Source organism: Centrocercus urophasianus, unplaced genomic scaffold, assembly GCF_019232065.1.
Source record: "Centrocercus urophasianus isolate 14NV4802_14NV808 unplaced genomic scaffold, USGS_Curo_1.0 seq_34, whole genome shotgun sequence".
NCBI classification, from domain to species: Eukaryota; Metazoa; Chordata; class Aves; order Galliformes; family Phasianidae; genus Centrocercus; species Centrocercus urophasianus.
Window position 1 is genome coordinate 3,486,943 of NW_024884911.1, and position 12,184 is coordinate 3,499,126.

Here is a 12,184-nt window from a genome sequence, read left to right on the forward strand (position 1 = left end):
CTCTGCAGACGCTGGGCCTGGACTCATGTGATTAATCACCATCATTACTGCTGGCTTAGTAAGCACAGCAATGGTAATCAGCTGCACATCCATTTCTCACCTGCTCACAAGAACAGTCAGATAGCAGCTGAACTCACACGCAGCTTAGTGCAGGGCTGCCTGCACCGCTAGGAAGCCATCACTGCTTGTGCTAGCAGGTTAAGGACCAAAGGGGCCGTACCACCCCAAAGCCCCATCATGAGCTCAGTGAGTCACAGCGGTGCCATCGGCCTTCGCAAAGGGTGAGAGTGCACTTCTCCCAATGCCTGAGCACCAGGCAGAGCTGGAACATCCCTGGTGTCGAGCTGGTTGAGGAACAGCACTGCACATGCGCAAAGCATCGCACACCTCCAGGAAAAGGAAAGGCTTGGCTACATGCTTAGGGCCAAAGTGGGAGCTGTGGGTATTCGTATTTTTAGCCACAAATCATAAGCGTCCACCAGCGCGCACAGAAGAGAAGGCGACACTGGAAGGGAGACACGCGGCAAAAACAAAGACCTCTTTATGCCTGCGGCACCGGGGAGAGAGGGAGCAAACCGCATGGGTTAGGGAACATCTGGAATCACTACATGGGAGCCAAGCGCCGCAGAAAGCAACGGCATTCCTCAAGTTTCCATGCGAGGTAGGGAACCTTCCTTTCCCCCGCGCAACCCTACCCTCCAGCCGGCTCACTTCCTGCCAACCTCCGGCCTTCCCAGCAGCCAGCAAGCTCCTCCCTCGAGTCTAGTTAGCTCTCCACTGCCACGTCAATTGAGGCAGAAGGACAGAAGGGAAGCAAGAAGGGAGGGAGCAAAAACCAGAAGAGGGAGGGAGGGAGGCTCTGCAATGCCAGAGATGGTGGGGGAAAAAAAGACGGGATGTGGATTGCTCCTGCAGTAGCCGGAGGCGAGCTGCACAGGCAACTGGCCAAGGTGGGTCAAAGGACCCTTTTGAGGACTTGGAAGCAAAGGCCGATCTGGGTTGAGCTCTACTCCGCGCTCCAGGCAAAGGGCCGATCTACAGGACAAGCTGGGCAGGAGGAACTGAGGGTGCTTGGGGCCTGGGAATCCTCCCCACCCAACTCCACCAGCTGTTGTGCCAGATCTATCAAGGAGAAGAGGGGTTGAATGAAGCAACAAGTTCTGCACACCTGGGCGACAGCCAAAACTTCACATTTTCCCCTTAGAATTGCAGTAATTGATTTATTTTTTCTCTTCTTTACAGGAAGGTGCAGAGCGCTCCAGGTGGAAACAAGGTACCAGCCTTTGGACACCAGCGCAGGAAGAAGGAGCTTGGAGGCTTGCTCCAAACTGGAAGCACACAGGGAACGAGATCTCTTCCCAGCTGCCAAAAGGAGGATGTTTCTTCCATCTGGACTTGGACATTCCTTCACCCCATCTCTGCCCCCAAAACCCCATCCCAAAGGCAGGGAGGGGAAGGACTAATGAGCTGCTGATAGCCGGAGAGCAGATCACAGAGGCTCCACTCCGTCTGCCCAGTGTTCAGACTACCTGTTCAGGACTACGAGATTGTACAGTAGTCTGCACATTGGTTAGGCTGTGCTGGGATACACCACACACTGCCAGTGCTGCACGGGGACGGCAACACCTGCACGGCAGAGGGACATGCATGGAGAGGGTGGGCTGCGGGGCAGCTGCATGCAGAGTTCACCCATCCCTCAGCCTGGGAGGATAACAGCACCCTTTGAAGCCGTGCTCGATCACTTTTACCTGCCTGCTTACCAGCCTGCTCACATTCTTCTTACTCTCTCTCCACCTCTCCTTCATTCCCTTCTCAGCCATCCATGCTTTCTTTCAGCTTTGTATACTTGTCCCAGGGATGGCTGTGCTGATGGCTTGTTTCACGTGCTAAGCTTTGCCATAAAGTGCAGAGAGAAACAGAAGGGCCTGGTGGAGCTACAACTGCACTGCACTTTGCTACCTGACAAGGCAGGATCGAGCAGAGAAAGGTGAATGGAGAGAGGGGAATTCACATCTTAAAGAATGCTGATGTTTTAAAAAAAAACAAAAAACAAACAAAAAAAAACTCTAAAGGATTGAAAGTTGGAGGTTTGACTGTTCTGGAAGTTGTGTTTGCTTTGATGTTTGTCTGGAAAATAAAAGAGAAATGGTGAGTGAAAGTATAAATGAGGACTGAGTAAGAGAAAAGAGTTTATCCAGGGGAAAACTCTTCTTTTGAAGAAAACAAGTGAATCAAAGAGCTCCACAGATGATATAAAGATGTTTCACAGAGCAGCTGAGAATGCTGTGAAAGCAGCAGAGGAAAAACCTCTAAGCAGACCTGATTGTTAAACAAAATGGGTGCAAACACCAGGATGCAGCTGGACCAGAGGCACCACCTCACCACCAGTTTGAGGGAATCAGAGCAAAGAAAAGATTCCTACCAGCTAACCTGGGCATCAAGGACACAGACTGGTGGGGCAGAGGTGGGGCAGGCGGGGGCTGCATGCATGTGCTGCAGGGGAACAACTTCACTATTGATTAATTATGTATTTGTTAAGTAGAATTGGGTACAAAACACCAAAAAACAGGATAAGCAGCCAATGGCGGTCAGCAAGGTCATGTTATTCCCAGAACAGGAGAGTACCTCTGCACTCCAACCAAAAGAAAGGCATTGAGAGCCCAAGCACAAGCAACGTGAGAGGAATCAACATGAGGTATAAAGAATCTGAAGCATCCTCACATATCCAACCTGAAACCACCAGGAACTCCGCACTCGTACCTCCTGTACGCAGACAGGAATCAGAAGGCAGCTGCAGTGCCTGCAACACATGCTTGCACACAGCAAGTAAAGCCATGCTCTTCTCGTGTAGTCACCTATTATGCAAATCCCACACGTCCAGTAGGTGATTTACCTGAGGACAGAAGGTCCACCTGTATCACACAAATTGCCAGAGGAGCAGCAGATCTCTCCATCTGCACACGCACTCCTGTGGACGCTGACAGAGCAGGGAGTGCAGGGGTCCCTCCAGCAGGCAGCAAGCTTTACTGACAGCAACACAGGGCTCACTGCATCCTGCCTGCCAGCCCCCCAGCACCACATGCTCTGGCCGTCCCTCTTTTGCATCCAGAGGGAAAGACGTGCAGAGAAGTGGGCACTGAGGATTCCACAGGGGATTCAGGCAGCACTATTTGAATCAAGTCCTTGTAGCATGTCTGCTACAACGCGGCCTTAGCAGCTAGACAGCATGCTGTGGTACTGCTCTGCTCCAGCACTGGGGACTCTGTGGCTTCCCTGAGCAAGGAAATGTTCTATATTGCCAGCAGCCACAGCAGGCTCCTCCCTGCCTCTCCCTCCCACACTGGCCTGCAGCCCCCAGCCCCTGGGAGGTGCAGGTACCACAGGGGGTCACCGGCTCTGGGGGAGGCCAGCTGTCCGTGGGGCAGCTCTGCATAGGGCCCAGCATCTGCCTCCCTGAGAGGAGACAGGAAGAAAAACAGCTTGGGAGCGCACACACACACACGCACCCCACACCAATGCTTTGGCAGTATGGCAGAGTGGGGAGCCAACTTTCCACCCCCATCTGGCCCCTCTTTCCTTCCCCTCCCATTCCCCAGCACACTCCTTCAAGGCCCCCCCAGAGCATCAGCAGCCATCTCCCCACTAACACGCAACGCTGGGCCCTTTAAGACATTTTAAGTTTCAATTCCTTTCTTCAGAGGCAGAGGAAAAACAAACCAGCTTTGCGGAAAGACTGGTATTTCACTAATGGGGTCCAGATGTCTCCATTCCTCAGACACTGGTCCTGGCTTGCAAAACAGGGCAGGGAGAGGCCACGTCCCCACTCCCCCCAGCTCCCTGCTAGCTGGGCCTTTCCCCTGACCCCCCACCACACCATGTCACCCCTCGCCTTCCCAGTCCACCTCCCACAACTCTGCCACCAGCAGGACAGAGCCAGCTCCCTCCTCATTTCCTCCAGCCAGCAGCCAGAGCACAAGGGAACAGGGAGCACAGGGCTGGGCAAAGCCTCCCCCCTCCTCCCAGAGCTGAAGATCACTGTGTGCAGCCTCTAAAAGCATGTGACAGTATTTTAGGAACCGCACAGGACGCGAGTCCTCAATCAGTAGGGAAGGAGAAATCCGGGATGGGCACACAGAGGGCCCTGCACTGCAGCCAGCCCTGCAGGACTGAGGTTTGGGGTTGGAATTCCCACGTTCGGGGCTCTCTGAGCAGCCCCCAAAACGCACCAACTTGTAGTTGTGCTCAGCTATGGAGCCAGGTGGAAGTTGCTTCACATCTCTCCCTCAGCCGGAGATCAAGGAGCTGAATCTGGGGACGAATCAAAAGCATGCTTCCCTTTCCCCTCTGCTCCCACTCACGGAGCACAAAGGCTCCTTTCTCAGGAGCTGCTCAGACCTCGTCAGCACTGGCTCTCCTGTGTTTATAAGGGACCCAGGCTGGCAGGGAATTGCTTTAATTAGGCAGCCCTACATCTCACCATGGGGGAGGGAAACACTGCAGACCTCCAGTTGCTACTGACCCCCAAAGCTGCACACCCCCAAGAGGGAGAAAGGTCCAACCCCCATCCCATGCAACTGGAATCCATTAACAGTTTATGCTACAGTCCTCCCTCCCACTCCCCAGGGGAAGAACAAGGATTCTGGTCATCTCCACAATGCAGATGTAGCAGCTGGCTTTCATTAAACTACTTGATGTTTATAACCACTCGATCAGCATATGTAACCTGGAGGAAAGTGAAGCCTCCCCTAGCAACTCTGAACACAAAAGTCAGGGGTCTTAAAGCAGAGATGCATTGATTTAGCAAAGACATTTAAATGCCTGATTCTTCAAGTATGAAATCGCTGCCTGCTCATGCACAGCAGTGCTATTGCAGTCTCCATGCAGAAGGTGATATTTAAAGGCTGATTCATCGCTATATTTGTCATCATTTTCACCTGCTGAGAATGAAGCAAACCCACTGATATAAACTAGATAAGAACACAAGCCCAACTACAGCTCCCAGGCACATCAACACATGCCTCAAAACACCCAAGTGACAAAAAAAAACAACAACCCACAGCAAAGGACAGAGCAGTTTTTGGGATCAGGAGCCCTGATCACCTCGGTGCATAGCTGCAGCAAACAGGCACTTCTCATCCCCCAGCACACGGAGTGGGGCTAACTTTGTGATCACATCCTTACCAAACAGTCCAGCTAGTTTTCCTCTATCCAAAATAACAATCAGAGAAGACAACAATTATCTTTGATTTGCACAAGAAGAAACACTTGACAATTACATATTCACCGTGGACAATCCTGTCTGCTGACAGAATTATTTCCTACTGAAGTAGAAAGACACCAATACCACAGAGCCAGAATTCTTAATATTCAAGACCTTCAAGAAAATCGATAGCATAGGACCATCTCAGTGACATTCCACACATCACCATATTTCAGCGTTCTGACCAAAAGAATTTCAGGAAAATGCATTAATTAGCACACTCAGTGCAGGAACGTAAGGCACAGTCTTGTTTCACAAGTTCAGCAATGGAATCCTGAAGGGGCCAAGTGCACTTTACTCAAAGTCAGAAGGAGCCAGAATCTGAGCTGCCCTCAGCTCCACAGCCCCCATTGCTATACTCAGCAGAGCCACAGCTTTTTCAAGTTGCAGAGCTGATCTAGCTACTCACCTCATCGTCCTTATACCAGGAGAGGTTCTCTGCTGTCAGGACAAACCAGTACTCCTTGGAGCCACCCTTCATGATCCCAATGTTGTTGATGGTGAGCCAGCCCTTCCGGATGACCTGCGAGGTTGGAAGCAGTAAGCATTAACTAGGGTCCTAAAAGCTTTAGGTGACAGAGGAAAGAGCAGAGGGTACCCCTACACACAGAATCATATGGAAAGACAAGGAACACCGTGCTCTCTGCTGCTGCCAGAAGAGCCCCCCACTCAACTGGCCAGTGAAAACCTTTGCCTCAAAAGGGCTAGGAATAAAAAGGATGCAGGAAGGAACCTGGTTGTGCCTCATACACTGTCAAGAGGAAGGAGACACAGGAAGAATTGCATAGAGTGCCTTGCGAGCAGGCACAACCTACAGAAGCATCAGGTCACAGCAACACACCCAGAAAAAAAAACATGCCCAGAGAAAAACCAAGTGAGCAGCACACCTTTTGGCACACTGCAGGTGGGGAGCGCCTCACCCAGCTCAGGGGTGGGGGGGAAAACAGTTCAAGAGAAAGAGATGGACAAGCAACTCTGATATAACTGAGTTTTGTGACAAGGAGACATTAAGTATGTGAGAACAAAATGGTGCATCTGGAATTAGTACCCTGGACTTCAGCATACCCGTGTATTTGAGTAATTAACAGAGCAATACAAGTTCCTATGGGTTAGTCTATAGAGAAGCCAGGCTGTTACTCTCTATGGAACTCCAATTCACCACCTGCCGTTTTAGAGCCTTACACACCAATAATCAAATGCAAGTATGCATCAGCTTAAAGGCATTAACTTCTGTGTCTTGCTGGACCCTTAACACCCAGATACATCTGCGTGCAACGTGTGCACCTCAGTGAATGGGTTGCTTGTTGAAAGTGACCCAGCAAAGAAAAAAAAGCATGCAACTGCACTGTGTATCAGCAAGCTGCACTGTGTGAGCAGCCTACCACAGAGCTGCACAATCCTTCAACCTGCATCTCTTGGAGTTAGATGTGTGAGTACCAGATCTTCACCTCACTGCCATTGTTAGAACTGGAGACAGTCCTATTCTCTCAACGGACAGGAGGGGGCAGTGAAACAGAACCCAGATCCCTGGATCGCTGCTTTTCATCTCCACCCACTTGCAGATGTACCAGCAGCTCCAAGATTTTCCTTAGCACGCAGCACCTTTATACCTTGTTTCTGCTTCACGTGGGCCTACTGCCAGCTGCACTCCTCTCCCCTTCAGCAGCAGAGGAACTAATTTTCCTATACACTGTTCTCACCTTCCCAGATGCAACATTGATGTTCATTAGCACACCCTACTGAGCGGCCTTCTACTCACCAGGATCTCATCCTGCAAAGGGGAACCATAGCAACAGCAGCAGAGCAGAGAGCAGGAGAGGAGCAAAGAGAGGAGAAATCATTACTAGGAAAGCTGGAGCAGGAGAAGTGAGGCTCAAAAATAAAAATAAATCGGAACCTGATGCCAAAACTCATATCCCAGGCAAAAAGAAAAGCAATCCCCATCCCAAAACAAAGCCTGGCAAAAGGAAAAGCCCAAGGATTTCACAGGTTGGTGCAGAGCTCGCCCTCTGTGCTCTGGTTCAGTCAGCTCTCCAGCAAGGTGCATTGCAGAGCATCAGGCTCAGTACAGCAGCACTGAGATCCCACAAAGCAGATGCTGGCCAGTCCAGCCTGACAGCCTGTATGCCAGCAGCACTGAAACAGTGCATGTATGTGTGCAGGAAAAGGTGATCAAACATGTTCCAAGATAATGGATATTAGGAGTAAAGGTTTTTTAAAAGATGACAAAATGAAAGCTCTTGCTTCACTCTCTTTGATGGTATCCCTACAGAACCTCCTAGTCTAGACAGCCTTGTCATTTCCCCAGCAAATCTAGGTGTCATTAGCTCCTTTTCAGTTGCACGTGCAATCCCTGAAAGAGTAAGTGTTCTCCACCCCTCCCTTGTGCTTTCTCCCACTGAGCAGGTTCTCACACAGCCAGTGCAGCAATAATGGCTATACATCACCCTCTGTCTCCCAGTGCAGAGGGCTGAAGTATTTCCACTGAAGGTTTCCATAAGAGACCATGAACCCTCTTGAAGTACCTTTGCAGAAAGTAATGGCCACTGATGGGAAAGATAACTAGGATTCACAAGTCTGTCTTGTAGCACACCTAGCAGTAATTGGACTGGAAGAGGGAGTTCACCTTATTATTAACTGGCTCAAATGTGAATGCATCTACAAGACCCCAAGCGTTCTGTACTCCCTGACTCAGCAGAAGAGCTGGCACAGCTAGTGGAGGGGCTGAAAACCCTGGGGAGGTATCCAACACTGATAGGGATTTCTATCAGAGAATCAAGACCAGACAGCAGGCAGTGAGCTTACTTGGTACTGTACCCTTCAGACTGTATGAGACTAGATCTTGATCATCAAGCTCCCATTTACCTCTAAGATGTTTTCCCTCTGTTGTTACTACACACTTGGCTCTTTACAACTGTTCTGAGCCTAAAAATTCTCCTCCAGGTGTAAACAGAGCTTGGCAAGTATAAAATAAAAACAAAAAGCCACAACTTAGAGCACCGCTGCATCCAGCCCGGCAATTGTCCACCTGGTAATTCCCAGGTAACAAACATGTCCTTCCTGCAGCAGTGAAGGAGATGGAAACTTGGCCTACCTGGTTGCCAGCTGCCTTCTTCTTGCTCATCTGGCTGCTCCTCTGCTGAGCACTGCAAACAACAGTGGAGACATTCAAAACTCCTCATGCTCTTCTTGATCACCTGCAGTCTGTTCCCACCACACAGCTGTTACAGTGAGTTCATGCCCCTCACCGCAGGCTTCCAAGCCCTAATAACCCAATCCATCTCCACCTGCACACTCACCCTTGGTCTACTCGTCTTCTCAATCCCACCTGAATCACGTTTGGGCCACTAACCTTCCATAGCTTGACACCTTAATGCCCTAACTCCCCCTTCTACTTCATAAGCATCCCTAATCCTCCTCCCCAGAGACTTGGGATATGGAGTCATTGAAAAGGGAAGCGATGCTGAGAGTCAAGCCATTCTTCAGGACCACAGCATCTGCACCAGGACCTCTGCAAACCATTTACTGGAACAGCTACAGGACAGAGCCACAGGAAACACACTAAGAGAAGAGACAACAGGGGAATAGTGCTTACTTGGCAAACCCAATGAAATCCTCATGGTTTGTGTTCATGTAAGCCAGCTCGATGTCTATTAGAAGCATAACCTGCCAAACAGAGGCACAGACAGCAAGACATTAGTGACTGATACTGCTAGTAAAGCAGGAGCAGATAGAGCCTTGTGCATAGTTCATCTCATCAGCCCTCTGCTGCCAGCTGCCTCTTGGCTCAGAGCCTCTAACCCACACTGTCCCCCACCCCATGTCCTCTTCCCTCTTCCACACTCCTGGTCACCCACCTGATCTTTGGTCCTGCCTTCCCTCTCACGGATGTGAGTTGTCACGATCCTCTCCATCTCCTCACGCAGATGAGGGTATTGGCTGAGCTGCAGGAGAGAGAAAACACATGCACAAGGGAAAGGGAGGTATAAAGGCAGCAGGGGGAACAGCCCCCTGCACGTAGACATGCACACATACACCTGCAATCAGTTTATTTTATTTTTTTAAAGGGGAGTTCTGAAAAGCTGGACTTGCAGACAGATTTCCCAAGTTTCTGAAGGTCTGGATTTGCTGAAGGCAAATTCAATTCCCTCTTGCTTTGGGCCTCAAAGAATTGTCCTCCTCACTCCTACAGCAACTTCTCAGTGAGACCTGCACCAAAGCCACCATTTCTGACTCTCGTCAGATGTGAACACACATCAGTTAGGTTTGTTGATACTTTTCTCATTAAACATTGTTCTGGATGTTCAACAGCTCATACACAGGTGAATGGCCTGTTGACACAAATAGCTAAATCCTATGGGATGTCTCCTTGGGGAGAGAACTGGATTTCAATGCCCTTTTGCTGGGTATTAAGTGAAAGCACTTCTCCATTAGCATCTGCAGGTAGAGACAGAAGGTCTGGCAGACTGCAGGGGGAGGCTGTGCTCTGCTCTGGGCATCCAGGTGCTGCTCTCTGCCTTTGTTGGGCCAGACTCCATAGCTCAGGTTTATACTCACATCATGCCCATCACACTGTTTTTTTTCTACATTATTGAGAAGGGAATTAATTCCTGAGTACACTTTACTGTGCTTAGAGAGAAGTATCCAGAGATCATACACGAGAAATCCTTCACAATGAGCACCCTTAGAGCACCCTTAAGGCACCCAGGCTTTCACACAGTACCTACATTTCTAACAACCAACCATGAAGTCTCAAAACCTTTCAGCACCGCTTGCAGTCAAGTGAGTTGCAGTAGCTTGGAACTGAATTTGAGAACTAGCTTTGAGACTGCCTGTTTTCAAATGTGGAGCTTGTTTTCGACACCAATGACTTTGCAGAGGCAGAAAAAAGTTCAGCAAAGAAAAAAAAAAGTGAGAGTCAGTGTTCCCCACCACCACTTTGCCTTGGAAGTGCAAACTGAGTGTTCTCCATGGTCTTTATGGTTCAGGCAGCTGGTTGCTTCATAGATACACACAAGCAAAGCTTCCTGTTTCCTTGGGGGAAAAGAGGGTTGGCAAAGGATAAATAGGAAAGTTATGTCAAACAGAAAAAACAGGAAGTTGGAAAATCTCTAAGCAAGTCGCAGCTTTTTTTGCTTCAAATGAAAAAAAGTCAAACAAAAGACACATCGACCCTCTCCCTGCCACCCCCACCCCCCACCGTTCCAAAGGCAGACAAAGAAAACACATTATGGTTTATTCAGAACCCAGGTCATCCAGCAACATTAATGTGCAAAAGTAAATTGACAGCATTAGTCCCCGTGCAGCAGCAGATTCTAACCCCAAGCATGCATAGGAAAAGCAAGGGCAGGCAAAGAAAAGTGACACGGACAAGCCACAAGATATCACAGCCACCAGGGAACATGCAGTAGGGCATAGAGGGACGAGGAGTTATCAGCAGTATGAACAGCACCCAGAAATGCCATGACTCTGAAAGACAGGAGAGCAGGGACCCTTCAAGGGGTGAAGTCTGTCAGCCTGGGATCACATCACAGTTCAAGCAGGTTTTCAATTCTGTTTCAGCTGGATTTTCCTGTTTGATCAAATACAAGCTCACAGCCCTCTTTGAAAACCATTTTATCCCAGTATTTCTTAGCTTCTTTCTCTGCACATTCCAGGTCCATGCCAGCACACAAAGATCGACCTTCAGCTGAAGGGATGCTGACTGCAAGACCTTCCCTGCATTTGGGAGATGCTGCAGTGCAGTCTGGCACAGAAGTTCCTGCTTTTGGAATGACACTGGCTAGGATGCTATCCTCCCAAAACTAAGGCTCTGTGTGCTTGCACTGTACCAGCTTTCTGTTGATTTTGGAGCTGCTCTCCATTTAGCCAAGTGGAAGAAGCTCAGGATCAGACTGGGCAGAGAATGCCTGTTAATGGCAACCTGTGCTTCAGCCCTCAGCTCTAATCACCTACTGACAATCAGCTGCAAATCTCTCTTCAGACAGGAAAGCTGTGCTTCCATTGCACACAAGGAACAGATGGGCTTGCCTACATTCTTTGTTAACACTCTCGTATTATTCCATCTATGCAGCTTTATTAACCACACACAAAGATTTCTTCACCATCTGGGGTGAAATGAAATAATAGCGACAGCACACAAACAACACCGCACAATAGTTCAGGACAGCAACAAACCAAGGCTACAGGACTGCTCAGCTAATTCACAAGGTGTTAGCCCAAGCTGCCTTCCTTCCATGAAGCCTTGCAGGGCTTGGTTCAAAGATTTGGTTTCAACATCTGAAAGGCAGCATCGATCCACACCACAGTGGGCTGAGTGTTACCTTACAATTAGCATCAGTCCTGAAGTAGCCTTTTCCAGATGCCTCCCCTAATAGGGCATGCTCTCATCCAGGTGAAGCAGCTAGGGCTATAACATGCAAGATAAACACTGTGAACCAGTTAATACCCCTGTGCAGTGACTAGCCTTTGTCTGAAGCCATCAGAACCCACCTGACACTGGTTGCTAACCAGAAGGGTCTATGGCAGTTTCAGAGACCTGGCTTTCTACCCTCTTTCAGAGCAAGAAGCAGGCAAGATAAGCCTTCTTACCAGACGTAGACATTTCTATTGAAATATTAAAGCCTTCCTTTTGTGTTTTGTTTTTTTTCCTTCCCAATATTACTATCACTAGATATAGTAATTCAAGCAGTTATTTCTCACAGAGTCACTCATCTCTAGCATTTGCCTCTCCAGCCTCTCAGGCTAAATTTTATTACAGCCATTAGCTTCCTACAGCACCCTATCATCACTTTTTTTGTTGTTTTTGCAGGACATATTTTGGTTGCAACACTTTTGAATGTATCACCCATGGGTCCTCCACCACATCATGGGTTAAAACCTACAGAGCTCTGGCTGTCAAGCTGCTGACAGTATGACCCAACA

General features: G+C 49.2%; 1 protein-coding gene across 7 annotated transcripts in view; it reads right to left on the reverse strand.

Annotated features, from left to right (window-relative positions):
* DNM1 (dynamin 1) overlaps nucleotides 1-12,184 on the reverse strand; it is a 59,675-nt gene that overhangs the window by 17,106 nt on the left and 30,385 nt on the right. For all 7 annotated transcript variants that reach the window (XR_006170873.1, XR_006170872.1, XM_042830711.1 and 4 more), the window contains exons 11-14: nucleotides 9,118-9,204; nucleotides 8,856-8,926; nucleotides 8,355-8,406; nucleotides 5,670-5,783 (exon numbers count right to left, since the gene is read on the reverse strand). Coding sequence is in view for 5 of the 7 variants with exons in the window: in XM_042830711.1 (XP_042686645.1) it covers nucleotides 5,670-5,783; nucleotides 8,355-8,406; nucleotides 8,856-8,926; nucleotides 9,118-9,204 (324 nt within the window). In the remaining 2 variants the exon portion in view is untranslated. The remainder of the gene's footprint in view (nucleotides 1-5,669; nucleotides 5,784-8,354; nucleotides 8,407-8,855; nucleotides 8,927-9,117; nucleotides 9,205-12,184) is intronic.